Source organism: Macrotis lagotis, chromosome 7 (assembly GCF_037893015.1).
Source record: "Macrotis lagotis isolate mMagLag1 chromosome 7, bilby.v1.9.chrom.fasta, whole genome shotgun sequence".
Classification (NCBI taxonomy): domain Eukaryota; kingdom Metazoa; phylum Chordata; class Mammalia; order Peramelemorphia; family Peramelidae; genus Macrotis; species Macrotis lagotis.
Window position 1 is genome coordinate 218024246 of NC_133664.1, and position 27553 is coordinate 218051798.

The 27553-nt window shown below is 34.4% G+C and overlaps 1 protein-coding gene across 2 annotated transcripts in view; it reads right to left on the reverse strand.

The window, feature by feature from the left end:
* Window positions 1-27553, reverse strand: part of SLC38A4 (solute carrier family 38 member 4) — a 120462-nt gene that overhangs the window by 1674 nt on the left and 91235 nt on the right. For both annotated transcript variants that reach the window (XM_074194891.1, XM_074194890.1), the window contains exons 6-15: window positions 25923-26015; window positions 25081-25162; window positions 24904-24986; window positions 24748-24806; window positions 23448-23723; window positions 23236-23315; window positions 18849-18949; window positions 8451-8575; window positions 3596-3740; window positions 1530-1627 (exon numbers count right to left, since the gene is read on the reverse strand). In XM_074194891.1, the coding sequence (XP_074050992.1) occupies window positions 1530-1627; window positions 3596-3740; window positions 8451-8575; window positions 18849-18949; window positions 23236-23315; window positions 23448-23723; window positions 24748-24806; window positions 24904-24986; window positions 25081-25162; window positions 25923-26015 (1142 nt within the window). The remainder of the gene's footprint in view (window positions 1-1529; window positions 1628-3595; window positions 3741-8450; window positions 8576-18848; window positions 18950-23235; window positions 23316-23447; window positions 23724-24747; window positions 24807-24903; window positions 24987-25080; window positions 25163-25922; window positions 26016-27553) is intronic.

The following is a 27553-nucleotide window of genomic DNA, read 5'->3' on the forward strand; positions in this document are numbered from 1 at the left end:
TATTTATAGCACAGTGATAGAAATAGTCCTAATATTATAAGTTATAGTTTATATTTGGATAAATTATATATAATTATGTAATCATGCTCATTCAAATTAAATGGCATGAGGCAGTAGGTTCTTTCCATTTGTTGAATTTCTTGACCAACATTTGCCCATGTGTAAAATATGGGAATTAGGGTAGATGATGTTTTAGATTATTCCCAGAAACTGTGATTCACATAGACTGTTATTTGCACAGGGTCTTACAAATAAAGTCAAAGCTAAGACTAAAATGTAAATGCCCTGATTCACAGACAAAAAGGAAAATAGAGTAACAAAAAAGGAATATTGATGTCATTCCTTTCATGCAACAGCATGAAAACAGATTGTATGTAGCAGGGAAGAAAAAGAATTGCTGATATTTCTGGCCATATATTGGGAGAGAATTTTGATAAGATGATCTATAGTCCTGGAACTGTCCTGAGAAGTGCCAAGGCTCAAAGATAAAAATTTAGGAAGAGTTAGGAAGACATATTCAACTACAGCACGGGTAGAAAATTATGCCTTGGGGCAGTTAGATGGCACAGTGGATAGAACACCAACCCTGGAATCAGGAGGACCTGAGTTCAAATCTGACCTCAGACACCTAACTGTGTGACCTTGGGCAAGTCATTAAACCCCATTGTCTTACCAAAAACAAAAAAGAAGAAAGAAAATTATACCTTAAAGACCAACTAATGCAGCTCAGGTTCAGGAAACTATAGAATCCTTTTCTTAACCCCATTCATATACTATTATCCCTGGCTATACCTTCTCATAGTGTAAGGAAGAAATTTTGTATAACTTAAAAAATAAGATGTAATTTTGAAGAAGAAATAAAGTTGCCATATGTTTGCCTATCTGAAAATAAAACTCTCAGTGTCTTTGACAAATAGGAATGTATTATTCTGAATAAAATTCTTACCAGTGTTAAAGGATTTATTCCTATTTCTGGGTAGTCAAAACAATTATCGTGATTCTCTGTTTCATCTGCGCTCTCAGTGCACATGTGTACATTGATAATACAAAAATTCTATTGCTATATGTCACAGTTCAGACTTGTCAGCTAGCTTTGATTTGTAAAATTCTGGAATCATCTACATCTCTGAATTTGTGTGTGTGTGTGTGTGTGTGTGTGTGTGTGTGTGTGTGTGTGTATGTAGAGGTGGAGTAAAGCACTTTGTCCCAAGTTGAGATATTTTAAACATGTATGTCTTGCAACACGATGGTCTGAGGTGGTTAGGTGGCACAGTGGATAGAGCACTGGCCCTGGAGTAAGGAGTACCTGAGTTCAAATCTGGCCTCAGACACTTAACAATTACCTAGCTGTGTGGCCTTGGACAAGCCACTTAACCCCATTGCCTTGCAAAAAAAAAAAAGAAACACTATGATCTTAGTGCAACATTTTCCCCCTAACAATAATGCATTTTCTTTTTGATACAAGTAATAACTTGAAGCTCAACTTTTGCTTGAGGAAAATCTCAAAATTCCTTTGCTGGTTAACTTACCCCAATCTTCTGAGTTGATCTTAAAGGTTCTTTTTTAACTAGTCGAAGGTAAAAAGCTGCTGGGAGAATGAAAATTAGCATTGTCGCAGAAGATGCACCTGAAGAAAAATCAAAGCGAAATGCTACTCACTATAAGTAGAAATCAAATATAAAATCACCTAAGTCATTGAAATGTACTGTGAGGCACTTAATTTTTATGTTTTGAAAGACAGCATTCAATATTTAAAGAGCTTGCCTCTCAAGTCAGGAAAACCTGGGTTCAAGTTCTACCTCTAATGACACTTAACCTCTCAGCACCTTTAGACAAATCTTCCTCCTCAGTTGATCCCAAAACCAATGAAGTCACAAGTTCAGTCCAAAGATGAGATGGCTGAATGATCCTGAGCAAACTTAGAATGGAAAACTAATTGCAGTTACAAGAAAAAAGGAGGAAATTGTTTATAAAAGTCAAATTCTTTACTTTTCAAATTTTTGTCCTTTCACAACTTCGCTAGAAAATTTATAGGACCTCTGGGGTGGTAATCTGAGAGGCAATGTAGTCAATTGACTGGCAATTAACAATGTCTAGGATCTAACTTCAACTGTACCAATAAGGCTTTATGTCTTTGGATTTTTCTGTACCTCAGTTTCCTTATGTGTAAAGTAATGAGATTGGGTTAGTAATGATAGCAATCATTCTACTTTGCAATACTTGATAGTATGTATGTTCTATATGTTCTATACCTCTTTTGTAGCTGAAGATACTGAGGCAAACAAAAGTTAAGTGACTTATCCAGGAAAACACAGTTATTAAGTGTCTGAGGCCAAAATTGAACCCAGATCTTTCTAGTCTCTAAGCCTAGTATTCTATTCACTGGGTCACCTAGGAGAAACTAGTGTTTTATAATTTTGCAGTTCTACCAACAGTGTATTAGTGTTTCCATCTTTTCATAACCCCTCTAATAATGATGGTTGGTTTGTTTGGGGGGTTTTTTTGGTCACTTGTGCCAGTTTGCAGGGTGTAGCATAAAACTAATAGTAAGAGAAATGCAACAAATAGACCATATTGATGCTAAATCCATATATATATATGTATATATATATACATATATATATATATAATATTTGGAAAAATCCCATGGCATACCATAAATTGTTGATTATACCTCTCTGAATATCAATTGAAAAATAAAGGGGTTTGACTAGATGACAAGAAGTCTCTCGGTGTTTCTAAATCTATGATCCTATGATCACAAATACTGGTTTATTATTGTAGTTTGTCCTTCAATCTCAAAGAGGACCATGACATCAGGGAGGTGATAACACAGCATGCAAGTGAGTTGGATTTACCTCACATAAAGTGAGGGGTGCTATACAAAGTCACCAGCTTCACTTTCTCCTCCAGAGCCAACTGAGTCCATTAGCCAGATATGAATCAGGACAGCTAGGGATGGCATTGAATACAATTTGACTTTTTTAAAGCTTAAGTCTTTCCAGGTCATAGTTTAACTGAGGCAACACCCATTCAGTCAATAAGGTAAGATAAGAAAGAGATGGGACAAAGAGGCCAAGAATGACCACTTGCAAAAAAAAAAAAAAGAGGAGAATAAATATTGGGAGGGTAAAACAGTGATTAAGGCAGGTGAGAAAGAAAATAAGCAAGAAGTTTCTTCTTTTGCATAGTCCAAAAAATCAATATGGGAGGGGTCTTCTGACCAAAGCAGAAACAATTTCTGTTTTAATTCACTCTGAACCAATCAGGGCCCAAACACTGGTTAAGTGGACTTAGTATGGTACCCTTGTTGGTCAATCAATTACAGGAAAGAAAGAAAGGGGGGTTGAGAGAGAGAGGGGAGAGAAGGGGGTAGAGAGAGAGAGAGAGAGAGAGAGAGAGAGAGAGAGAGAGAGAGAGGAAGGGAGAGAGAGAAAACAAAGATTATCCAACAGTGGGACTACTCCTATTACTCAGAGAGATTGTTTTTCCTCTACAAAGAGGTTATGCATGACATGCAAAATTTGTTTAATCATTCTATCTAGAGAATGATGAGGGTCTGAATTCAATAATTAAAAGCATTTCTGAAACCTACCTATGAACCCAAAAATGTATTTTATAGTTGGCACAAGAATAACAAGGACATTATTAAGTGCGAGGAGGATTGCTGCAATCAGGAAGTGTCTTATCCAACTGAATGGCCTTTTGGGGAATAACAGCGTGGTCACTGATGTGCGGATCTGTAAAAGAAGCATGAAAAAAGAAATAGTTCCGATTTTTAGTTTTTTCCAATTTTTTATTTTTAAATGTTTTAAAAATGTGTTAATTTTGGAAAATCTTGAAACCTTTTCCTCCTACTCCATGGAAAGATCTAAATACTGTTTTGATATCTAAAGATGTCCCATTGATGTTTTCTCCTTGACTATAGAATAATTTTATTCAATCAATTTTCTGAACTCATTTAGCAATTTAGCTTAAATTTTAAAAACCTTAAAGGAAGAGTGAAAAAGAAAATCCATATAAATATTGAGAGAGATGAAAACCTTAAGACATTTTTTTTAAAAAGCTGTTTTCTTACTTTTAGGACATGAGCCACCAGTCAGGGTTCAGTGCTAATGTTTGATTTTCATTGACAATTACTGAAAAATTAGTGGAAATCAAATTGGGATTTGGAAAATTTCTTCCTATTTGACCATAATATATTTGAGAAAGATCTCCATGAGACTTCATCATTGTTTCTTCACTCATGCAATTTTTAAATAAGTAATTTTTTTTAAAAGGGCCAAGAACTGCTTCATTTGCCACAGCAAATAGCATTATAACTGAATAATGATAAAGAAAGCCTACAAATGGAAGCACTGAAAGCTTACAGGCCCCCAAAACTAACATTAAAAACAGAATATAAAAACTTGAGGTGTCAGGCATTTATCCTTACACCTCAGACAAAGATAAGTAAAGACCAACTCTGATATAAAATCCAAAGTTAAGAAATGACCTAGAAAGATGAGCAAACAATCAGAACAACAACAAAGATCTGATCATAAAAAGCTACTATGTATGTGACAGGGAAACTTGAAACACAAATTCAAGAGATAAAGATGTGAAAACATCTACAGAGCTTCAAAGAAAGTTCAGGAGAATTTCTGTAAAGAGCTAAAGATTTTTAAGAAGAAGAAAGAAAGGATTTTTTAAAAGCAAATAAGAGCAACAGAGAAAAAAAGTTGGAGAAAGATATGAAAGCAATGCCAGAAAATTATGAAAAGAAAATTAACAGCTTAGTAAAAGAGCACAAAAAATACTGATGACAATAACCCTTTCAAAATCAGAACTGTCCAAATGGTAAAAGATTACAAAACCTCATGAAAGAAAATAACTCTTCTGGATGCAGAATTGGTCAAATGGGAAAAGAGATACAAACCTTGATTAAAAAAAAAACTCCTTAAAAATCAGAATTGGTCAAAGGAGATATCAATTGGGTATCAACAAACTGATGAGATATCAAGAAATAATAAAATCAAACCCATATTGAAAAAACAGAAGAGATAAAATGTCTCATCAGGAAAACAATTAAAATGGAAAGTAGATCAAGGAGAAAAAAATCTGAAAATCTTTAAACTACCTGAAATCCATGATTTAAAAAAAAGTCCCTAGGTATCATGTTTGCAGAAATTATAGAACTGCCCTAATATCTTCAAAGCAGATAAAAGAATGCTCTGAATATCTCCAATATAGATGGGTAGCTATTTTAAAAAGCTGCCTGTGCTACTGAGATATTAAATTACTTGTTCAGGGTTATTTAGTCAGCATGTGTCAGAGGCAGGACTTGAACTAGATATATTGACTCCAAGACCCACTTTTTTTTTTAAACTATGCAGTAGATTCCTTAAACAATAGTAACCAAAATTACTAACATTTACTGATGTAGAACATCTTAAATATTTTCAAAAAAATCTAAAAAAGGCTCTATTTTCCTCATCATATTCTTGTGAAATTTTATTAAGAATGTCTAAGTTTAGCTCTAAAGGATGGTTTGGGGGCAAAGTTGTTGGAAACAACTAAAAATTATTACTAGGTCCCAGTTTACTATAACTATACTCAGAGCCTAAACTTACATATGATAGAAAACAAAGATGTAGATCAATGTAAGGAAAACTCATGATCCTATAGTGATAAAATAAAGTTCATATTCTCTAAGTTGCACAATTATGATTATTTTCAAAAAGTGTGATGATGTTTATTAGAGTAGTAATCATTATTATAAAGAAAATACTTTTATTTCTCTACTCCCATTGAAGATAACATCAACTAGATCTAATGGAGGATGATTAAAAACTGATTGGCAATGAAGGAGAATATAAGACCTAACAAAGAAACTGACTGACAATGAAGAAATCAGTCTCTTATTGATTTTAGACACTCAACCAAAGAGAAATACAATAATTAAATTAGAAGGGAAAAGACCTAGAGACTGTGCTGTCATGAAAGAACATCAAATCTGAAGTCAGAGGACCTAACTTCATATGACTAATGATCTCTTATGGTTCTAAATCCTATGTTCTGATAGCTTCACCAATTTCTTGGGCTACTTGGGCAAAAGTCTTTGGCATGCACAACCATGTTTCTTATTGTTAATGAATGTTTATTCATAATTATTTATTAATACATTTATTAAGAAGTTACTATGTGCCAAGCACTAAATTAAATACTACAGATACAAAGAAAGATAAAAAAGGGTACAATCTCTCAAGGAGATCAGTATAATGAAGCAGAAAACATGAAAGCAACTATGTACAAATAAGACATAAACAGGATAAATTGAAATATCAGGAAAAAGGAGCTGTCATAAGAAAGGAACAGAAAGGATGCCAGTGTCCCAGAGTATTGGCAATAAGGTATAAAAAAAAAACTGAAAAATATGAAGGAGTCAGGTTATGAAGGGCTTTAAAAATCAAACAGGATTTTTATTTGTTTCTAATAGTAATAGGGAAAACTGGAATTGATTGAATTAATTAGGTGATGTGGTCAGAATCAATCAATTTGGCATCTAAATGAAAGTTGAACTATAATGGAGAGAGAATGGAAATGAGGAGAGTATTACCAGTAGGTTATTATAGATTGTAGGAGACCTAAACTCTTAGGTCTGAAACTATCATCTTAGCCAGAAGTCTTCGTATTTGTCCTTTATAGTCCTAGCATAAGGTATTAAGGGATTATAACAGGGGATTAGGTATCAAAGTAGAGAATGGGGTATATACAAAGGTAAAAATGAAAGGACTTGGCATCTGATTGTCTATGGAAGGAGGGCAGGGAGAGAAATTGATGAGTAGAAGGTGCCTCTTAAGGTTTCATTCTGTACCCTAAATAACAGCAGCAAAGTTAACCAAAGAGATGAGCACAGGAGAGCAATAATGTAGTCAGTTTTAGACATCTTGAGTTTCAGGTATCTATGATACATCCAGTTTGAGAAACCCAAAAGGCAGTTGGAAATGTGAAACTGAACAGGAAAGAAGTTAGATCTAGATCTAACATGGACTTAGATTTTAAATCTATCGATCTAAGAATTATCTGCAGAGAGATGATAATTGAATTTATGGAATCTGATAAGATGCCTAAGCCAGAATTAGTTCTGAGTCCACTGGTGAATATACCAAGAAGCAAAAAGAGAAGGAGGAGGAGATGGATAGATCTGAAGAAAGTTTGATTGAACAAGAATTCAGATCTGGTTTCTAGTTCTAACTCTGCCACTGATGTGCTATTTGGCTTGGAAAAGTCAATTAACTTTTCTGGATCTTCATTTCTGGAAAATAAGGATTGTTGTAATAATCAAATGGAAATATGTACAAAAATATGGTCATAAGGTCAATGTACTGAGCTTAAAGTCACCAGCATAAATATGTTACATATTCAGAGTACTAGTCATATATTCAGCACTAAACAGACTGTTCTATGAAGAATGATATTAATTATTTAATTTCTTGGTTTCTCTCTCTTTTGAGATAAATGACAAAATACAGATTTTTTGAAAGGCATTAATTTTATAAGAATTCTATAGCCTTTGCTCATTTTATCTGTCTTCACCACCAATTCCACATGGATGGTTTAAAGAATTCTGTCCCTTCAAGTTTGGGGATAATACAAGATATATATATATATATATATATTTTATGGAAAGCAAGCCTATCAATTTCTTTTTTTCTTTTCTTTTTTTAAGTTTTTGCAAGGCAAATGGGGTTAAGTGGCTTGCCCAAGGCCACATAGCTAGGTAATTATTAAGTATCTGAGACCGGATTTGAACCCAGGTACTCCAGACTCCAGGGCTGGTGCTCTATCCACTGCGCCACCTAGCCACCCCTAAGCCTATCAATTTCAAGGTGAAAGTAGAATTCATTTGGGAGAGAATTTTTTTAAGGTTTGTTAACTAGATGATAGCATGAATACAGAAACAAATAATGATTTACTATAATTCTTTGCTCCTGAAATTTGATTCTGATATATAATTGGCTTCATAGGAAACATTTTTTTTTATCAACAAATAAGCAGTACTTTTAAAAACAACTTGTTAGATGCAATTGTCAATACTGCCAAAAAGACAGAATAACAGTGAAATCATTACATTATTTAAAAATATATGGTCACAACTTTATTTTTTCCTACCATTATTTGAATCCCTTGTTGTCATTTTATTAATTTGGTGAATAGCTGTCCAGAACTTTTTTCCTGAAGCTGAGGTAAAAAATCTATTGTGATTATTTTGCCACATGAAATATAGTCATTACATTTAATTAGTGGCAAAAAACACTTTATTGGACATTATGAAAACTACTAAATTCAAAAATAAAATTATTCTTGATTATGGCTTTCTAAAATCTGCACCATTATTATATATATATATATATCAGATCCAGTAAACTTTCAATTAAATTTCTTCTTCCAAAGTTCACTTTACTTACTGGGAACAAGACAATAGGGACTGTAAGTGTGACTGCCACAAGTACTGCTAGACGGACCAGGAGAATTGGGGTGTCAAACGTATACACCTTGGTATAAGCATGGAGTAATTCATCTTCAACTTCTCCTACATGAGAAACAAAAGTCGGTACAGTAAAATTAGCATTAGTTTAGCTAAACAGTATAATATCTCATTATACATTGAAAGAAATTATAGTATATATGATAGGAGGTCCTAGACATTAACTATGAGTAAAATGATCCCTCTAGTGTCAGGTTTGTGGACCAAATGAGACAATGAGGATGAGCTAAGGGAATCTAATCCCTGTCATTAGAGGCTGATTCCTCCATGATTAAACCTGTCTTAATCACGTGCCTGGGTCCAGAGCAGAGGAATTCTTGGATGGGAAAGGGGATGGGAACTATGCTGACCCAGCAACAGTTTCTGGAAATTAAAGCAAAGAACTGGGAATTTGGAAATGGTTAAGCAAATTATAATATATGAATACAAATTATAATACATTATAATTCATGAATTATAATATGTAAGATATATAATTATATAATATATATATAATTATATAATAATATAATATTCTTTAGAAATGAAGACTATGAGTAGCAACTAAGTGATGCAGTGGAGAGAGTCTTGGAGTCAGGAAGACATTAGTTCAAATCCAGCCTCAGACACTTAATAATTAACTAGCTATGTGACCTTAGGCAAGTCACTTAACCCCATTGCCTCGCAAAAAAAGAAAGAAATGAAGAATATGGAGAAACTTAAGAAGATTGATATGAGCAAAGAAAAGTATGTAGAATAAGGAAAACAATATGCAAAAGCATAATATGTAAGTAGAGGAATAACAACAATAATCAAATCCATATATTGACTTATATGTAATCATTAATGATTAAACTTAACCCTGAAAAGATAGAAAATGCACCTTCTTCCCTTCTTTATGGAGATAAGAAAGGTATAGAACAGTGTATTCTCTATAAGACTTGACTGATATATATTTTGCTCACCATAAAAAATTTAAAGAACATGAGACAAAAGTTGGGGGGAAAAGCTTGGGAACCAATAGCAAAAGTAATTTCTATATGATATGGTTCACAACAACAATTAATTCATATCAAACATCATCCTGAGAGAATGATTAATGGTTAAAGTAAAGTAAAAACATAAGCAATATCTTCCTTTGGTAACCCCTCACTCCAAAACTGAGTTTGACATGAAGAGTTTGGTTTATAAAAGCAATGCAAATTATATGTAATTGCAAATTCAACATCAAATCTTACACAGAGACTATGACTACAGTTATAATATTTTAGGATTAATGGAATCTTGTGGAGTTCAAATATAAGTGTAATATAAAAAGAAACTATAAGAAGACTGGAAGTTTGATTCATTCAGGAGAGACTTATAAGCAACATGACTTGAGTGAGACTATTTGATCATAGAGATGTTCATTGATAAGATAAAGGACAAATAAGATTGTTAGCTAAACTCTAAACATTCATTAGGAGTTACAGTGATAATAAAAGTCAAAGAAAAATGGCCATAAACTACTCCATTCTGTCCAGGTCTCCACAAGAAGATTGTCAGAAAACTCTAGAGCCTGAGTGGGGATCAACCAGGCAGGAGGTGTGGTATTTAAGTAACCCTTATTCACCACCAAAAAAAAAAAAAAAAAAAGAGCCAGACTACTTCCTAGTACTGAGCCCAGGACGCTATGTTCAAGTCATAGCAAAATAAATGTCCAGACCAACACTGAGGGAATATAGAATCTCGAACCTAGGCATCTTGACTAAAGCCACAGAAGAAAGGACAAGGCCAGACCGGTGCCCAAGAATGCATGGCATAGTAAAGTGCTCAAGAAACCCATAACTGAGTCTCAGAGACCAGTGCCTGGGAAACCAAAAAATACAGATAATCATAAACAGATCCATAACAGGAGATAAAGTCATGTCATAAAGGAAGTAAACTGGTCCAGACCATTTCCTAAGAAACCCATGCACAGTCCAGAACCTATAGGTGACCCTTATTTGAAGCATTACATGAGGCAGGGTTAAACAAGTGGCCAAACAACCCAACTCCTAGGCAGCATGTGCGCCCAAGCCACAACAGAAGATAGAATATGGGAAGTACAATGGAAGAAAGCAACTTAGAGTATACAGGAAACCTGCTATCCACACAATTTACAAGGATCTGAAACTGTGTAAGTAGGATGTAAGTTTTATTAAGCCTAAAAAAAAGATTGATCAGGAGAAGATCGAAACAAATCTCAGGGATTGCCTAATCTTAAATCCCCTCATCTGGGTTGGTTGTTGTCCTTCATGCTTGAAGAGGACCAAAACAACATCATTTTATTGGGATCAGGGTACAGAGCATCTGACTGTGGCTGAGTAAAGCAATAAAAACTCAGAAAGTTCTACATTTCAAGTACAAAAAGTCCATAAGAATATTTGGAGTAGAAATGTCTTTAAATTTGCCCATCTCATGTTTCTTGTGAACCTTTGCATATTCTTATGTCTCACAATCTATTCCAAAGTTTTTCAAAGAAATCTTGAGTATGTCCTTGTTTTGCTTCTTCTGACTCACACTTTGTGTAAGTTCTCCATAAAGTTGGTTTTAAGGCAAACATGTTTGGCATTCAAATAACATGACCAACCGAGAGGATGAAATTACATCCTCTGTAATACAGTTTGAATGTAGTGGAGTTCAGCTTGAGAAAAGACACATGTTCAGCACCTTATTTTGCCGGGTGATCTTCAGAAATTTTCCTAAGTCCTCTTTTCTCACACACTTTCCCTTGGAACCCCCAAACACTGAACTAGCTCTGGCATTGTGTGCAGATCTTCACCTATGTGTCCATCCCTGGGAAAGTACTGCTAAGGTAAGTGACCAAAGCATTAAAAGTTCTTCATGTACTATAACCTCATATGGTCCTTGTATGGATGCTGTGGTGCTGGCTGGTGGAGAACCTTTATTTTTTTGGTACTAATTAGTAGACCAAAATTAACAAAAAGGGCAGAGAATCCATCCGTTCTATCTCCACTTCAAAAGCTATATTGAATGCACAATCACCTTTGAACAAAAAGTCACATCCAACTCTTCTACTTGGCTTGTAGCCTTTTCAAGTTAAACAACTCACTGTCAGTGTAGTAAATGACTTTGATGGTTTTTTGTCCACATTGAAGGCATCTGACATCACTTGAAAAACAGAAGCAAACACATGACTTGCTTCACTCCATTGGTAACTAGGAAAGTGTGAGTGCAATGTACATTATTCAGAACTCAGTGCAAATATGCCATCATGAAACTAGAGTTCTCATGACTGACAGTATCAAAGGTCTTGGTCAGAACTACAAATATTGTGCACAGACCTTTATTCTGTTCCTGGTATTTCTCCTGGAGTTGTCAAGCAACAAACAGCATATTGACTTCGCCTCAGCCCTTTCTGAAGCTATACTGACTCTCAGATCGGTGACGATCTTTCAGATGAAGGATCAACCTAATAAGAGGGATTCTGGCAAGAATCTTGCTGGCATTGACTAAATCCTACCATCTAAGACCACCTGTGATTATCAAAGGACAACTTATTTCCTTTTCCTTTATAGAAATGGACAATGGAGTTATCCTTGAACTCTTTGGGGACAACCTCTTCTTGTCATATAACCTAGAAGGTTTCGATCAGACTTTATATGAGCAGTGGACGCCCTGCTTTGTAAATATCAGCTGGAATAGAATCAGATCAGGTCCTTTGCCACTCAAGAGGAGCCTAATGGAATTCAAAACCTCCTCTTTGGTTGGAAATTCAGCTAAAGAGGTTTACTGCATTACCTTTAATCTGAGGTATTATGGGTCATAGCTTCAACAATTCTTGATGATGGTCTGTTGAGAATGCTTGAAAATATTCAACCCATATCTCCAGGATCAGATCTTCATCACTAATTGACTTGTCCCTACCACTACTGTGTAGTTGAGATGGATCTTGGACTTGTGATGCAGCAGCAGAGGCAGAGCTGAGCTTCACCTTTGTGAAGAGTTGAGCACATACACCTGGCATGAGCTTAGTAATCAGAAGTTAGGTTCAGTTTTGCCTCACCTTCTACCTCCCCACTACACATTTCAATGGAGTATAGGTTTTTGGTTCATAAATAGCCTTCAGGAAACACTTTAGATTGTTATTAGCACCATAAAACTGAATTTCATCTGCCTTCTTATCAAGCCAAGACTCCTGAATCTCTGTAAACTTCTCTTTCACTTTATTTTTTTTGTATGCCTTTTTTATAAGGCAATGGGGTTGTGATTTGTCTAGGGTCACACAGCTAGGTACTTATTAAATGTCTGAGACTGAATTTGAACTCAGATCCTCCTGACTTCAGGGCCAGCACTCTATTCATTGTGCCACCTAGCTTCCCCTGCATTTTATTTTGATGAAATTAAACGCTGATTTCTTAGAGACAGATGAACTGATGATAAATCCTGTAGAGTTTTCATTCTTTGTTTAGCAGCTTCTGAATTCCCCCATCAGTTCATCTATCTCTAAGAATCAAACTTAACCAAGACCTTTTGAACACTTTTCATTTAATTATTATGATGTTCGATTTGTTACTATAATTATAAGAATTTATTTTAATGGCAAGTATAAAGTAAATCATGAAATTATATTTAAAAACTAAATTCATGAGATAACCAGAAATATTAAAAGAAATTCAAAATTTGAAGACACCAAAACAGAAGACAATCTAAAGAATATACTTTCAAAAACTGAACTGGGAAAAATACTGCCTGAAAATTAGAACTTTCCTACAAAACAATTGCCTGAATGTCATATTTAAATAAATAACAAATTAAAACTTCCCAAACTAATTAGAACCAAAGTGCAAAGTGAAAATAGAAGTCAACCATTTCTTAAAGAAACACAAAAAGGAAAACTATCAAAATGTCACAGATCAATGGAAAAATACTGCCTTCATCCAAAAAAAATGTTCAAGAACCAGAGAATCCTAAGGATCAAACACTTTAAGGAAAAGGACATTTTAGAAAATGATATTTCACAAGGCAAAAAATAAAAGCTTATAACCAAGAATAACAACCCTTTAGAGGAAAACAGACTCTTCAAAGAAGACTTTCAACTATCCCTGTCCCAATCTAGTGTGGTATTGTTCAGTTACTTCAGTTGTACCTGATTCTTCCTGCTCCCCATTTGGGCTTTTCTTGACAAAGATACTGGCATAACTTTGCCATTTCCATATCCAGCTCATTTTTACAGATGAGGAAATTGATGCAAACAAAGTTAAGTGACTTGGCCAAAACACACAACTAGTAAGGATCTGAAGCTGTATTTGAAGAATTGAATAGAAGAATAAACAGAAGAATCATGGAAAAACTAGAAAGGTAAATATTTGAGCACTTGAAATTCGTGAGGAGGGGAAGAAGTTGATAGAGTAATTCTGACTAATAGAGAAAAATAATCATCTTTTCAAAATCTTAAAATTTTCAACAAACAGAGGGCCTAGGGTAGTGTTTTTTAGTTTTGTTTGGGAGAGAAAATAAAGTATACTATGTAAGAAAATAAGTTAAAGAATTAATTTCCTTTTTCACAAAATTAGAAGGCACAATATAAAGACTATTTAAAGATGGAACAAGGGGTGAAGTCAAGCATGAAGGTACACATTTGTAATATCTGTTACTATAGAAGGCTGAGGATGGTGGATCACTCAAGTTCTTGAGTTCTTAATTGCAATAGGGCAAATGCAATAATATGGTACACTTGCAGGAATGAGATGATACCAGGCTACAAATGAAGGCCAGTCCGACCCAAATCTGAAATGATGCAAGTCAAAACTTCCATGATAAGCAGCAAGTGGTCCCCAAATTTCCAGCCTGGGTGAAATATGAATATTTATGTGGGGCAAGGGTCAGAAGAGAGAAGGGTAGAGAAGATGAATGGTATAGAATAATTTCCATTAACTTTAACTTCTGAAGTTGATGAAGAAGTGTTTAAAATAATCACATATACATTTTATGGAAAGAATTTAGTGTAGAAAAAATTTAAATAGGAATAGTATTGCAAAAAGGAGAAAGTGAAGTTTATAAGGAAAGTTCGAATTGGTGATAATTTAAGTAAAACAAATTCCAATAATGGAACATGGTTGTAAAGGGGAAGATTAAAAGGAAATAAATATTAAAAACCTATGATGAAGAGATGTCAAGGGGAAGGGAAGAGTAGCAGTAGAGCAGAAATAGATTGCTTCATATAAAGATCACACATTCATCTTTCTTCATCTTCTTTTCTTTTTCATAGAGAAGGTCTTAAGGGAAAAGAGTACAACAGCACAGAATGGAGGAAATACAGAACTAACAATAACAGTGAATATTACTGAAATTAATTTATCCAAAAAATTGGATAGAGAAGGCAGAATGAATAAGAAAGCAGAATCTAATGATTTTCACATGAAATATCCTTGATAAAGATTTACACAATTTAGCATAAAGAACTGAAGCAAAATTTATTATGTTTCAGTTAATTTTTTTAGAAGAATGGATTAATAATCATGATGTCATATAATTTATCTGTAAAAATACTTGATTAAAAAGGAAAAACAATAAATGTATATTGAATCTATGTGAATATTTAATGTGTATGCACTGAACAGGAAAGTATCTAATATTTAAAGAAAAAGTTATAAAATTTTGTGGAGACGTTGATCTGTAGTAATGTAAATATATATTCAATATATCTATATGTTAACTAATAATTAAATATATTAATAATTGATATTTAATGCATGATTATATATTAATATTATATATATATATATATATATATATATATATATATATATAAAATAAAACTATAAAAGAAGGAATGCCAATGTACCCCTTTCAGACTTGGACAAAAATAACAAAAGGTTAAAAAAGAAAGAAGATTAAAACCTGAATAGAATTTTATAAATGTTAGTTTGGCAGCTGTGTAGATATTATTGAATGAAACTACAAAGGCATATATATATATATATATATAGTTATATATGAAATCTTCAAAAAAAGCTGATCATATTAAAGCAGAAGTTTTAGACATTTTATTTATACATACTTATTCATATTTATTTAGACATACTATTTATAATAAGGCAACAATAATGCAATAATTATAAGCAAAAAAGGTCCTTTAAAGAAGAGATTCAAAATTAACAGAAAACTAAATAATTTATTCCTAAAGAAAGTGTGGGATCAAGGGAAAAAGTAGAGAAATAACAGAAAATTTCATTTAAAGCAAATTACAACAATGAGGCATATTCCAAAACCCTGGAGTGCAGGTAAATCAGTACTTAGAGGAACTTTATATCTCTAAATACCTTCATCAAATAGAGATAAAAAGTAAACAATGAATTGAATATGCGACTTTTAAAAAGCTTAGAAATAAATTACATAAACTCAGAGTAAATGCCAAATTAAAAATTCTGAGAATCATAGAAATTAACAAAACTTCCAGCATAAAATCCATTCTGTCAAAAAGTAAAATTTAGAATTTTAAGATAATAAAATAGATAACTTGTCAGTTTGATAAGAGAGAAAAATTAGATTGTTGATATCAACATACAAAAGGACAATTTATAGTTACTGAAAAATAGACTGGGAAAATATTTTCCTAATCAAATTCCTATAAAACTAAAACCGATGAATAATGACAAATAAAAAATACTAGATTAAACAGAACAAGAAATAAATGATTTAAATACCCAAATACGGGGTGGGGGTAAAGGTGGAGGGGAAAATGTAAAAGTTATAAGTACTCTCAAGAAGGAGTGAAGAATAAAATATGATCAGATGGATTTACATCAATTTTATGAAACAAAAAAATAATTCAGTCTAATGATACATAAATGATAAAAATAGAAAATATTAAATAATTATATAAACAGAAGCTGAAAACATAATTTTCAGCCATTTTTGCTACACAAAAATATAAATTTATGGACATTTTCTTCTTTTTCTTTTTTTTTCAAATTTATTTAAGGTGGGGGGTAGCTAGGTGGCATAGTGGATAAAAGCACCGGCCTTGGAGTCAGGAGTACCTGGGTTCAAATCCGGTCTCAGACACTTAACAATTACCTAGCTGTGTGGCCTTGGGTAAGCGACTTAACCCCATTTGCTTTGCAAAAACCTAAAAAGGCAATGGGGTTAAGTGACTTGCCCAAGGTCACACAGTTAGGCAATAATTAAGGGTTTGAGGCAGGATTTGAACGCAGGTACTCCTGACTCCAGGGCCAGAGATCTAACCACAGGGTAACCTAGCTGCCTCCGGACATTTTTTTTAATATAAGTAACATCTAAAACCAAGAACCAACATATATGTAATGGAAAAAAATTAAAATACTTTTCCAAAGGATTAGGGATAGTGCAAAGATATGAACTATTACCATTATTATTTGATGTAATTCTAGAAACAGTAGAGATAGATCTTAGAAAAATAGAGGGAATATTCAGTGGGAAAAAAAGGAAATTCCTTGCTCTATTACATGAAATAATGTTTTATCTAGAGAATTCTAAAGAATTGATTAATTTAAATTCTAACAACTTCAGAAAAGTTGCAGGACATAAAATAAACACATAAAATAGAGACACCTAGGTTGTCCAATGGGTAGACCCCTGGACCTAAAATCACAAAATCTTGAATTCAAATTTGACCTCAGACATTTACATGTGACTCTGGGCAAATCACTTAACTTCTTGCTGTCTCATTTTCTGCAAAATGGTGATAATTATAACAATTACCTTGCAGTGTTGGTGTGAAGATAAAATGAGATATTATTTATAAAATGTTTTGCAAACCTTAAAACATTATATAGGGATAGTACAGGGGATAGAGCACTGGTCCTAGAGGATTTGACTTCAAATCCAACTTCAGACACTTGATACTTACTAGGTGTATGAATTTGGGCAAGTCATTTAACCTCATTGGTCTACCAAAAAAAAAATCACTATATAAATTTTAGCTCTTCTCTTAAATCAACAGCTTATTGTAAACAAAACCCAGCAGGAAGTTAAAAAGGAGAAAACCTATTAAAAATAACTATAGAAAGTATAAAATATTTGACAATCTACATACCAAATCACATACAAGAAATATTAATACAACTAAAAAATTTTTTTAGAAATAAAAAACTTAAATAATTGGTGACATATCAATTTCTTATGATTAGGTAATACATATGTATTAAAATTGATAAAATTCTAAATTATTTTATTTATTCAATGCCATCAATTATTTAATATTCAGTAATTAATAAATTCATTTTGCTTATTCAATCTAATTACAGAATTACCCAGATCTAATTTATTAACAAGAAAGCAAGTCATTCTATTAATTTATAAGAAAATATAAGAACCCTTGGTTGCCTTAGAGTCTATGACACCAAATTAGTCATGAAGTAGATGAAGGTTTGGAATTAGAGTGGTTGACTAGTTGGTACTCAAAATAGTTTATAGATACTACAATGAAATTGAACTATGAATGCCTTAAGTATGTGTTTCTATTTACATTTAACATGAGACAACTGTATCATTTTCTTGTGGTTCACTGGTTCCTTGCTAAACATAATCCATGTAAAGATTTAATGAGAAGTTTCTAGTGCATTTTGATCTCACAGAATGCCTAAGTATCTGTACTGCATATCAGAAAACATAAATCAAAGTCTTCTTGTTTGTTTTTTTTGAAAATCCTATTAAAAAATGAATGGACAACTATGGTCTAATTTGTATTGGCCTTTTGAATCTGTAAGTGCGAAAGATTCATTTGTATACTTGTATGTACTTTAGGTATCCTGAAGTGAGGAAACTATTGGCTATCTACACTCACTAAATGTGAGACCCACATGAAACCCACCCTTTGGCATAAAGAACATAAAAATGTGTTGTATTAATAAAGAATTAGTTATTAGGATAAAACAATTCTCCATTTAGATTTGCACACAAGATTATTTGAAAGTTTGTATTTGTTATGCAATCTCTTTCTAATATTTATTTGGAAAACAAGCATAAAAATAAAATGCTGTTATGTTCAATATCATCATAACTTGGATTGAAGTAAATGGGTAACCATGGAGGAAAAATATAGAACATATTTTATAGAAGGAAATTATCCAGTTTGGGAGTGGGGATTTTACAAAATGTTTATAGGTTAATACATTCTCTAAGCCATTAGCTAAACTCTTTAAGTATCATTTTCTTAGGTAGTAGTTATTGAAATGAACAAATGTTCGTTACATGAACAAATGTTCACCAATAGGATGTGCTTGTAATCCAGAATCACTAAAACAATTCTATAGGCTCAAACTGCTGATTGATTTGAACAAGGATTTTTTAAAAGAATGTAGCTTTAACTTACCATAGAAGCTTAGGTAACCAAACAGGGCAGCAAGCAGATACATAATCAGCATTCCTGTAATGGAGATATTGGATACAGTCTGCATTTTCTTTCGTGATCGACTGAAAAGAGAGAGAAGAAACTAAACTTTTAGTTTTATAAAATGAGGAATTTGTGAAAGTAGTCGCTGTTTAAGTTCTTGTCTAATTACTCAATATTTAGTTGGTTTATAATGCTAATTTAAATTTGATTTCCAAGAGAGCTATGAAGAATTTGTTTCTAATACTATTCCTTGTCTACTTACTTATACCAAATAATAGGTAATTGAAGGTGAATGAAACCTGACTACTGAATAACTAACATAAAGATCAAACTAGATTTACTCTATAGAAAAACTTTGCTATCAGAATGAGACAATTCACCCAATAAGAAACACAATTCCTTAGGGACAGTTCTTAGATTTCCATGGACATGGAGCAATATGTTATTATCATAACTAAGTCATTATTATGAAAATGGGATTTTAGTGAGAATTTCCAAAATTTGTGCAGAAATGCAACTTTTAAGAATGAGCACTGTAGTGTTTATTTTAACATGCTGAGGTTCCAAATATCACACCTACATGGCATTGACCATTCTTTTAAGAAGCAAAACTGCTGCAAAATCAGGGGTAGAGGCAAGATGGCAGCATAAAGGCAGGAATTCCCATAAATTCATTCCCCTCAAAATTCTAAAAGCCGTCAAATTTTGACACTAGCCAACATTTAGAGGAGTAGAACCCACAGAAAGACTTAGTGATACAATTTTTCAGTCCAAGACAACTTAGAAGTTCCACATGAAAGGTCTGTTTCACCAGGATGAGGGGGTGGAAAAAGCCTCAGAGCAGCTGCAGCACAGCCAGGCTGGAGAAAACCAACTCATCCTGTGGGATGCTTAGATCCCTGGAAGAGCCTGGGGCTGTGGCAGAGGGGGCAGTTTCCAGACCTCTTAACCCAGGGATCACAAGGGACAGCCTGAAGAGGTAGTGCGAGTGAGTGCAGAGTGCCAGCCTCAGAGTAGCCCTGTGGTAAGAACTTGCAGCAGGAATCAGCGGAACCACCCAGCACTTCCAGAGTGCCCAGCCCACAGACATAAGGGGATCAGGGAAGACTGCAGAGTTTCTGCTCTCCCAGGGGCAGGGCTCTGCTGTTTGCCCACACTGAGATACAGGTTGCAGTCTGGGCCCCCACACCACTATAGCTGAGCAGAGATTCTCCTCACAGCTCCAGGGCAGAAGGGAGGGCCTGTGGTCATCTACATATCAAAAGCATAGGCAAGAGAGTAGTCAGAGCCTCTCATAATACCTTGGAGGAATTAAGGTCCCTTGTGGGGTGTCCCCCAAACCCTCCTTGATGCCTTGGAAGTGAAGTAAATCAGTCCTAGCCTGAGGAAATGAGCAAACATCAGAAAAAGAAGAATCTGACCATAGACAATTACTTTGGTGCCATAGAGGATCAAAATATACACTCAGATGACAACAAAATTGAAGCTTCTGTTTCCAAAACCTCCAAAAGAAATAGGAAATGGGATCAGACTATGGATGAGCTCAAAAAAATATATTGAAAAACAAATAAAGGAGGTAGAGGAAAAATTGGGAAGAGAAATGAGAACAATGCAGAGAAATCATGAAAACCAAGTTAGCAGCTTGGTGAAAGAAATACAAAGAAATATTGAATAAAATAACATTTTATTATTTTTTAAAAATTTTTTTAGATTTTTTTTTCAGGGCAATGAGGTTAAGTGGCTTGCCCAAAGCCATACAGCTAGGTAATTATTAAGTGTCTGAGAGTGGATTTGAACTCAGGTACTCTTGACTCCAGGGTTGGTGCTCTATCCACTGTGCCACCTAGCTGCCCCTAAAATAACTTTTTAAAAACCAGTTTAGGTCAAATGGAAAAAACAACCCAAAAGGCAAATGAGGAGAAGAATGCCTTAAAAAGCAGGGTTGGTCAGCTGGAAAAGGAAATAAAAAAGCTCTCTGAAGAAAATAAGTCCCTCAAATGTAGAATGAAACTAAAGGAAGCTGATGACTTTGGGTGATATCAAGAAACAATACCAAAAGAACCAAAAATTAGAAGAAAATGTAAAATATCTCATTGGAAAAATAACTGACCTAGAAAACATATCAAGGAGAGTTAATTTAAAAATTATTGGGCTATCTTAAAGTCTTGACCAGGAAAATAGCCTAGACTTTATTTTTCAAAAAATAATGCAGTAAAATTGCCCTAAGATCCTAGAAATAGAGGGGTAAAATAGAAATTGAGGGAATTTATCGATCTCTTCCTGAAAGAGATCCCAAAAGAAAAACTCCCAAGAATATTAGAGCCAAATTCCAAAACTCCCAAGTCAAAGAGAAAATACTAAAAGCTGCCAGAAACAGACAATTCAACTACTATGTCACTGCAGTCAGGATTACACGGGATTTAGGAGAATCTACATTAAGGGTTCATAGGGCTTGAAATAAGATATTCCGGGAGGCAAAAGAGCTTGATTTACAACTGAGAATCAACTACCCAGAAATATGGGGACTTTAAACTTTTCTGTTAATGTGACCAGAACTAAACAGAAAGGACTCAGGTAAAGCACAGAGAAGATTGGATGGGAGGGCTTATTATGAGAGATTTAATGATGCTGAACTGTGTGTATTCCTAATGTAGTATAAAGATGGAGTCAATGAGCAATAAAGTAAAGTACTGGGAAGAAGAGAAAGGAGAGGTAGAATGGGCTAAGATATTTCATGTAAAAGAGTCAAGAAAAAGCTTTTGCAACAGAGTGGAAGGGAAGATAGTGAAGGGGAATGAGTGAGCCTTCATTATCATCAGAAATGGCTCAGAGAGGGGCAATTAGGTGGCACAATAGATAGAGCACCAGCCCTGGAGTAAGGAGAACCTGAGTTCAAATCCAGCCTCAGACACTTAATAATTACCTAACTGTGTGGACTTGGGCAAGTCACTTAACCTCATTGCCTTAAATAAATAAAAAAATTTAAAAAAGAAATGGCTCAAAAAGGAAATAAACACGCTTAATAGGATACAGAAATCTCTTACCCTGGAGAAAAATGATAGGAAAGAGATGGGATAAGGGGGATGGGGTGGGGAGGGAAGAGTAGGTGATAGAAGAGAGGGAAGTTCATAGGACAAGGGAGTCAAATACAACACACTTCTGAGGAAGGACAGGGTGAAAGGAGAGAGAATAGAATAAATGAGAGTATGGAGGAATAGAATGGAGGGAAATATAGCTAGTAATAGTGACTGCGGGAATAGATATGAAAGCAACTTCTCTGGTGGACTTATGATTAAGGAGGCAATTCATCCTAGATACAGAGCCTTTGGAATCTGAACACAAACTAAAGTACACTTTTTTCCCTCTCTCACTATTCTTGAGGTTTCTCTATTGGGGGGGAAGGTGTTATGTTTACTTTCACAACAAGATAATTGTAACAATATAAAATAAATAAACCATAAAAGGGACAAAAAAGAAGTAAAACTACTGTAGCCACAATGGGTAACTAGGTAATAGAGTGTTAAACTTAGAGTAAGGAAGAGTCATCCAGACACTAGCTTGGGCAAGTCAGTTTGCCTCAGTTTTCTCATCTATAAAATGAACTAGAAAAGAAATGGTAAATCCCTTCAGTATCTTTGCCAAGAAAACTCCAAATGGGGTCATGAAGAGTTGGACATGACTAAAAAAAAAAAGATTGAACAACAAAAGAATTAGTAGCTAGCCTTGTTTTTTCAATTTGGAGGGAAAATGGTGGGGGTGGGGTAAAAAGAATGCAGTGCTTATGAATAGGACAATTGCTCTACAGGTGAAGTTAAGCCAGGAGAAATAATGGCCCTTTTCTCCAGAGAGTTCTTAACAGAGAACAACTGATGCAGAAAAGGAAGCATTGTCACCTAGATGCTGACACCCTGGGACAAAGCATCATTCAATTCCTACACATTACAGATTTTGTGATATATGTTCTCCAGTTCATCAGTCCTAGTTATCAGCATATGAGAAGGGAGGGGGACTCTATCTTCAAAGAAAAAAGAACTCATGAACCAATTTGTAGAGAGAGAGAATTCTATCCAATTATTTCATTATATAGATGAGGAAAATGAAGTCCAAAAGAGAGCAAGATGGTTAACCACTTCCAAAGGGGAAATACTGAATAAAAAACTTTAGTACTGATTATCAGTAAAATTAGTGTCTATCATTTATACAATGAATGCTCTGAATTGTACTTCACTGATTAAAGCATGTTTTCATGAGACTATAGGATGTGACATGTCAAAAATAATAAAATTATGTTTCCACAGAGAAACATGGGAACATGATGAACACATTTAAAAATCAAACTATAAAGCTAAAACAATGGCAATCTTACTCTTTAAGCTCACTGTAGATTGGAAGTACCTCAGGGTGGCATACAAAAGCAAATGCAAGAATGGGGATTGCATAGGCAGTCTGAAAAAAAAATAACATCCTTCAGTTAGCCTTTTATCATAGATAGCACTACTGTGCCATTTAGGCTTAAGACACAGAAACTAAATGTGTTAATATGATGGCTGGAGATTTAATCTAGGGAATCTTGCTTACCCGTGAGTTAAATGCAAAGTACTTTGGCTGACATCTGTCCATATTCTGTACTTCATAATCCACATCTTTCCTGTGAAGGGCATCTTTGATCTGCTTCTCATATAGATCTGCAATATTTCCATTAGTATAATCCATCATGAAATTCACTTCAGTAGTCTGAGACTTGTTGGGCAACATTTTTAGATGCATCAGAAATGTATTGTTGTATGTCATATTTCCAACATTGTGATCCAGCACAGGTAGAGGACAGGGAATTTGAAATTTCTTATAGATCACCTAATTTGAATGCAAGTGGTGGGGAGAAATACAAAAGACTGAGCCAAAAATTGTGAATGATAGAAGTGTTATTTTTTTAAAGCTACTGTTGAGATTGTTAAAGAATAAGTATATAATATTTAGTTTTCTATCATCCTTATTAATACCTTGTATTCTCTATCTTAATGGAAACAACTGCAGCATTTGGAGTCTACTATTGAGAGTCATAATCAGTGTGTAAGATATTTTTGTTCACTAAAACCATCACTAGTCTACTTCGCCTCTCTCAAAAATACATACTGCAGTGGTGCAGCTAGGTGGTGCAGTGGATAGAGCACTGGCCCTGGAGTCAGGAGTACCTGAGTTCAAATCCAGCCTCAGACACTTAATAATTACCTAACTGTGTGGACTTGGGCAAGCCACTTAACCCCCTTTGCCTTGTAAAAACCTTAAAAAAAAAGGGAAAAAAAGAAAATGAATGAAATTGAAGGGTTGAGATAAATCTGATGACCTTTGCATATTTTCTTCTTGGAGAAATGAGAAAATAGAAGGAAAGGAGAGGAGAGAGCAAGGGGAAAGGAGAAAGGGGAGAAAAATGGAAAAAGAAGAGGAAAAGAAATAGGAGAAAGGGAGTAGAGAAGAAAAGGGAGGATTTTGACATTTTAAAGTATTTCATATGCACTATTTCAATTATTTGTATTCTATTCAAGCATCAATAAAATTAGGACTAAGGGGTTGATCAGGTGCCTGTCTACATCTTTAAGTTCACTAATTGTCCCCCCCCCAAAGGAGGGAAGGATCACTGACTGACTCTGCTGGAAATGTTTCTTCTGACTTATCAGATGCCTGTCCAAGTTCCTGTATGATGTCATTTGGTAATTACTGATCTTCTACTTTCAAATTATAAAAATATTTGTTATTCAAAACTATGATGAAAAGGAAAAAACTGATATTTGTGGAACCAATTTCATAATATCTAAATAATCAAAATATTAGAAATTCATACTGCATTGAGCCTTAGAGAATATATCAACAAATTACTTACTACACTGACAAAAAATACCATGCAGGTAAGGGAAAATCCACTGGTATAACCAAGGTAACCTGAAAGAAAGGAGAAAAATGATTTAGTCAATAACATTACCGAGGTGCAGCCTACATAAGCAAATCAGGAGAAGTTTCAATTGTGAAATAAGTTTACCTAAATTTTTAAGAAGGGAAAGTGGAAGAATAATTCCAACAGACACAAATATAACGAGGTAGTTGCCATTGAGGTACCATTCTCTAAAAGAGAAAACGAAGAAAGGTATTCTATAGCAGCTAAAAATATCAAATAGGTTGGTTTAGTTGAAGTCATAGAGAGAACATCAGAGCATACCCAGTATTCTCTTCAAGTCCCATGAATGTCCTGATTACTTCAGGTAGTTCATATTTAATAATAAAGAGGTAGCTTGACATTGCTAAAACAAGGGGAAATGAACAACTTAGTGTTATTAGATTTCAGTGAAGAACAATGTATACCTTTAAAAGCATATGCTAAATCAAAAAGATAATGGAATCAAGAATATAGTTACTTTTTATAAACCACAATTAAAGTTCTACTCCAATGCTTTAGTTTCTTAAGTTTTCTGGTTTCTTAAGGTTTTAATAGGAGAATCTAAGTTCTAATAGTTTACACCAAGTTGGAAAAACTTCAAGGTCAGGGACAGTAAAAGAAGATATTTCTCTGGTGGACTTATGATAAAGGAGGCAAATCATTCCAGAGACAAAGCCTTTAGAATGTGAACACAAACTTAAGTACACACTTTTTGTGTAATGAATAGTCTTGATAAGTATAGAAAGGTTTATCATTTAAAGACTGACCACCTTCTAGGAGTGCCTTGGCAACTCATGAGTAGCCATCTACTAAGGAATGGAAGAGGGTAATTTATATTTATAGAGAGAACATGCACCCTAATGAAATCAGAGATATTTTTACGTTACTGAACAGAATCATAACCAGCCCAGCATGGAAGGGGCGCTGTCTGAAGGTTCTGATACAGAGGAGAGGCATGTTTCCATATTCTCCATTCTACACCTTTCCGTATCAAACATCTTCAAGGTGAGGCCAAAGCTTGATCACAAGGACTGTGGCATCAACCAATTAGAGAGAGATGGATTCCACCTTCATCCCAATATCCAGTTTGGGAGCATGTCTCCAATAATCCCTGACTGCCTTACCTCCAATGTTCTGCATTGTAATAGAAACAAAAGCTCCAATTTTCCCAGGCCATCCAAATGCTTTCTCCCCCAATTTCTCATAAATTAATGAGCCTGTAGTTTAAGAAAAAGAAGGGAGAGAGAGAGAGAGAGAGAGAGAGAGAGAGAGAGAGAGAGAGAGAAGAAGAAGAAGAAGAAGAAGAAGAAGAAGAAGAAGAAGAAGAAGAAGAAGGGAGGAAGGAAGGAGGAAGGAAGGAGAAGGGGAGGGAAAGAGGGAGAAAAGGGAAGAGATTTATTGAAATATTTATTTTGATCATTTAAAATATTTCTATAAATAGTCATCATAGCACAGTGGCTAGAGCTGGCTTTAATATTAGGAAAAACTAGGCCCACACTTCCTGCTTTTGACAAATATTGTGTAAATCATTTAGTAACATCTCAGTGCCTTAGACAATGCTCTAAGCCTATAATTTGAAGAGAAGGTGCTGTTCTTCTATTTTGATAGAGGAGATTGATCATGAGGACATCTTACCCCCCAAAACATTTCTTTAGTACAACTTTATATCATGTAAAGAAAACTTTTTTTTAGGTTTTTGCAAGGCAAACAGGGTTAAGTGGCTTGCCCAAGACCACATGGCTAGGTAATTATTAAGTATCTGAGACCAGATTTTAACCCAGGTACTCCTGACTCCAGGGCTGGTGCTTTATCCACTACACCACCTAGCCGCCCCTAAAGAAAACTCTTAAGTATATTTGTGTTGTAGGACAACAGAATCACAGATCTTAAAAGAATGTTTGTCATCTTGTCCAACCTTCTTATTTTATGAATAAAGAAACTGAGAACCAGAGAATATAAATGACTTACCAAATGTCTTGAAACTAATAGTCTAGCAGCATCAATTGTAACAGCAGTAGCAGCAATAGTAGTAGCAGTAGAAGTAGCAGTAGTAGCAGTAGTTAGTAGCAGTACTAGTAGTAGTAGTAGTAGTAGTAGTAGTAGTAGTAGTAGTAGTAGTAGTAGTAGTAGCAGTAGAAGTAGCAGTAGCAGAAATATTGTAGTAGCAGTGGTAGTAGTAGTGGTGGTAGTAGTAGTAGTATCAGTAGTAGAAGCAGTAGTAGCAGTAGTAGTGGTAGTAGTAGTAGCAATAGTAGCAATAGCAGCTAGTGTCTATTTATCACTTTAGGGTTTGCAAAGATAAATTAATTTTATCTTCAGAACAACCCCAAGAAGTAGGTGCTATTATTATCCTTCTTTTCCAGATGAGTAAGCTAAGGCTAAGTAAGGGTGGTCAAGTGACTTATGCAGGGTCATTCAGCCAAAAAAATATCTGAGGTTGAATTTGAACTCAGTTCTTTCTGATTCCAAATCCAGCACTTTTGTCCACTGTGCCATCTAGCTGTGAGAGGAGATGAATCTGAGTCCTTTGATTCCAATCAGTCCTCTTTCCACCATACTAAAGTACTTCTTTTCACTTCAGACACAAAAATAAAGCAAGAAATTTCAGTAAAAATCTCTAGAGAAGAATAGAAGTTCAAAACCAAAAGCAAGAGATAGTGGGAAAAAATTTAAAACTTCAAAATCTTTATATGTGTCATATTTTATGAATGTCACCTACCAGTTACCCCCTTCATTTCTTTTGAATCATACATAG